The following is a 3,791-nucleotide window of genomic DNA, read 5'->3' on the forward strand; positions in this document are numbered from 1 at the left end:
AAGAAAACTATCTTGTAAAAACAAGAAAACTATCTTGTAAAAACAAGAAAACTATCTTGTAAAAACGAGAAAACTATCTTGTAAAAACGAGAAAACTATCTTGTAAAAAACGAGAAAACTATCTTGTAAAAACAAGAAAACTATCTGGTAAAAACGAGAAAACTATCTTGTTATATCAAGATAACCATCTCGTTATAACGTGTTATGGATTCTTCTGGTTTGTCACTTTCACGGACATTTATTGCCTGGATGGCGTGATGGAGAACATGACTGAACCGCTATATAAACAAAAACGAACAGAATTATTTGGATTTGTGCTCGGACGTTGCAGCTAGTAGCACTTCTTTAGCAATATTCACTCTCTAATCTGAATTCAGACATTATTCAGTACTAACTTGTCATTTTTTAGTCTAGAAATGTTTTCCTCTTGCAGATTTCTTCTTCGTATAAAGGCAAATAGTGGCTCAGTCGTGTTCTCTATCACGCCATCRAGGCAATAAACTTCCATGAAAGTGACAAACCAGAAGAAACCATAACATGTTATAACGAGATGGTTATCTTGATATAACAAGATAGTTTTCTCGTTTTTACAAGATATTTTAGTCGTAATAAAGACATATTTTCTCGTTTTCACGAGCTAGTTTTCTCGTTATAACAAGATCCAGTTTAAAACTAATTTCATGACATGTGACAGCTCTACACTTCCGTACATAATGGCTCCCTTCTGTATTCATTGAAGGCATTATGCTGTCGTTTTGAAAGTGAAATAGATCAAACTAATATTTGTTTTCATGCAGAAATTGGGTGAAATTGTTAACAGAGTCCCAAATAAGTCATGTTTCACACATTTAAGCTTCAAGTCTGGTCAAACAAAGAGGCATGCTTTACTGCACAGAATATGATGCAAAGTTCGTATCATTGAAGTATTCTAAAAAATGTTAACATTTGTTTGTGCCTGCAGACAACATAGTATTTCTATTTTCCATCTTAGATAAAAATGTCAATGATTTTCTCTTCCAGGTGTGATTGTGAGACGGGATTCTCTGGCCTTCGATGTGAGGAAGACGTCAATGAGTGTGCCTCCAACCCTTGCAGCAACGCTGGCGTCTGTCAGGACCTTGTGAACATGTAAATATAAATTTAATTTATGTATTAATGTATTTGTGTTTATTTACTTTTGCTTTTGACTTTGCACCTCAGACATTTCTTTTCATTTTGTAAGAAAGTGCRCATATCAGTAATGACAATTGAATTTAAGTTTCTTTTGAAGGACGAACTAACAAAACTGTTTTGCAAAGAAAACGCACAAGGTTGTGTAGGTTCTCTTCAAAGTCTTCCCCTTTATATAACGAGCCTGTCTTTCTTGACACACATGAGCTCCCTTTCTAAAGACGGAGAGCAAATTCAGCAGAAACACATCATGTATCTCGATTGGTCTTTGCTTCCACCGGTGTTTCTCTCTGCTGTGTTTAATGGGAGCCCCGGGGCTTCCGGGCTCAGTCGGACAGATGGGTTGAGAAGTCCCAGGGCTAATTTAAGTCCTAAATGGTTTGTCTCCTGTTATGATTTTGTTCCTGCGGGACCTGGCCCTCCTCAGAGCACTCCCCCTTGTTGCACAGTCCTGGAAGTTCACATCAGGTGGGCTTTAAAGCTGCCTATTCTACGCCTCCGTCTCCAGCTTCGTCTCCCTGATCTGAGCAAAGTCAATTTCAGCTGCTGTGATGATGACTCACACCGTGCCATACTCTTTGAGCCCTTGCCAGCTTGTATACACATCCTATTTCTTAAGATAGTCTGAACTTGGCTCCAGGAGAGTGAAACACAGACACTGTGCGCTGGTATAGCATTGCTAAAAGCAGTTTTTTATAATTTCTCCTAAAGGTAGATCTGCCATGTTACATGACAAGACAGCATTGTTTCGTTGATTGTGAAAATGATAGAAGACCGTGATAAATAAATTGTTTGGATTTTACCAAGGAGGTGGCTAATTTCTTCTTATTACTTAGTCTGAAACACAATAACTGTCTCCACTGAGATGTCTGGTTATGTGAAATTAGATTCAGCAAGGGATTGGAATTGAATGTGTCTTATTATTGGAAGATTGAGCTTTTCCCTAAGTAGTAACCCATTTAGCATCATTTATAACAACATACACACTGTGAAAATAAAATACTGTCATATTATTATCAACTGCTACTAAAAACTGAACTTGGCTAACTTCGGTGGATTTCAAACATTCTCACACAGAAAGAGACTGTGGGTATTTTGTAAGTGTGTCTGTATGACCGTTTTTATTGCGATAAAAAATAAATACGATTTCTTAAAGGTGGGGTATTATGCATTTTCCAGGCATATTCTATACCACAATCAAACTATAGCCATGTTTCCATCCAATTGTAACGCAAAATTTGAGCAAACCTTTAAAATGTTGCAAAAAAGAAGAAAAAAATGAATTAGTTGTGTTTGGATCGAATCAACCAGGCATTGCAAAGTGCAATTTCATCAGACGTAATAAACAGGAAGTAGAAAATGCAAACTTGCAGGGACCGCACATTTTGGGACAACGGAGAGAGGTTTTCAGGAATGTGTTGATATCGGGCAAGCTGTAATTGTTCTGTCATATCAGTTAGTATTGATGATGATTGATGATGTTACACGCTGTCCGAAGTCATAGAGAAAGAAATGCAATTCTTATGGGAATATTAGGGGAAGACGACGACAGGGGAAACAGGTGATCTCTCACGTGAGGTAAATGTTTGCTTTGTCAGAACTTATTCAACAAAAGTGTGTTCATGTCCCCTTCAGTGCATTAACTCTTAGGAAAATCCAAAAATCACCACAAGTGAGCGTAAAAACTTTTGTGTGAAATTGCAGGTTTTTTCAAATGTTGCCATTTCCTAATGCGATACTTCAAAATGCGCATAGAAAACGATGGAAGCACGGCTTATGAGAACTTCAGCTGTTATGAAAAAGCTGTATCAAAAAATAAATTTGACTTTGCATCATATAAAATTGAATTTTTAAGCCCCTCCTACTATTACCAACACTTCCTTTCCAGCACATGCTCACAACAATGCTTCAGGGGTGAGGTGCTCTGTGGGGCGGGAACTCTGCTGCACACTGAGCTCCGGGGAGGAGCTTTGTGTAAATAGGCGGTGCTTTGTACCAGCAATGGGTGTTCTTAAATGTAATTGCATTGTGCACCGCACAATGACAATAAATGCATCAATCAATCAAAGTGTTTAAACATCTTCACATAGCTACCACAGGAGATTCAAAGATTTCTCAAACGTATGGATGAGTCAAAACAACACTCTGGGTATGGTTTTGATTAGAGAATGCCATTATATCATAATATAGAATTAAGAAAAGTTGATTTTGCATTAAACCCTTCCTTTAAAGGCAAATAGGAATCAAGGATAAAAGCATGATATTGCTGTTTTTGCAAGATTTCGCCTCATTCTTGAATGAAGTCGTGTTCTCTCGTTCTCTTTAGGTTCCACTGCATTTGTCCTCCCGGTTACTTCGGAGTGCTGTGTGACCTGGACGTGAACGAGTGTGAAGTTTCACCTTGCCTACATGAGGGCATCTGTATCAACACACCTGGAGGCTTCAAGTGTGTCTGCTGGCCCGGATACACAGGTACCTGTTTTGCCCTTAGGTGACACCGAGATCAATAAAAGAGTCTAAAAGGCTTATCATGATGACTGCTGTGGCTCCGTGCGATCGAGGCAACTCTGACACAGATCTGGCTTCATGTTTGCGTGGGTGTGTGTGTGTGTGTGTGTGTG

At 38.6% G+C, this 3,791-nt stretch overlaps 1 protein-coding gene across 1 annotated transcript in view; it reads left to right on the plus strand.

The window, feature by feature from the left end:
* The window catches only part of eys (eyes shut homolog), a 205,300-nt gene that overhangs the window by 90,310 nt on the left and 111,199 nt on the right, over positions 1–3,791 (plus strand). The window contains exons 27-28 of the mRNA XM_014010919.1: positions 1,021–1,128; positions 3,497–3,642. Coding sequence (XP_013866373.1) covers positions 1,021–1,128; positions 3,497–3,642 — 254 coding nt within the window. The remainder of the gene's footprint in view (positions 1–1,020; positions 1,129–3,496; positions 3,643–3,791) is intronic.

Source organism: Austrofundulus limnaeus, unplaced genomic scaffold (assembly GCF_001266775.1).
Source record: "Austrofundulus limnaeus strain Quisiro unplaced genomic scaffold, Austrofundulus_limnaeus-1.0 Scaffold0, whole genome shotgun sequence".
Taxonomy (NCBI): domain Eukaryota; kingdom Metazoa; phylum Chordata; class Actinopteri; order Cyprinodontiformes; family Rivulidae; genus Austrofundulus; species Austrofundulus limnaeus.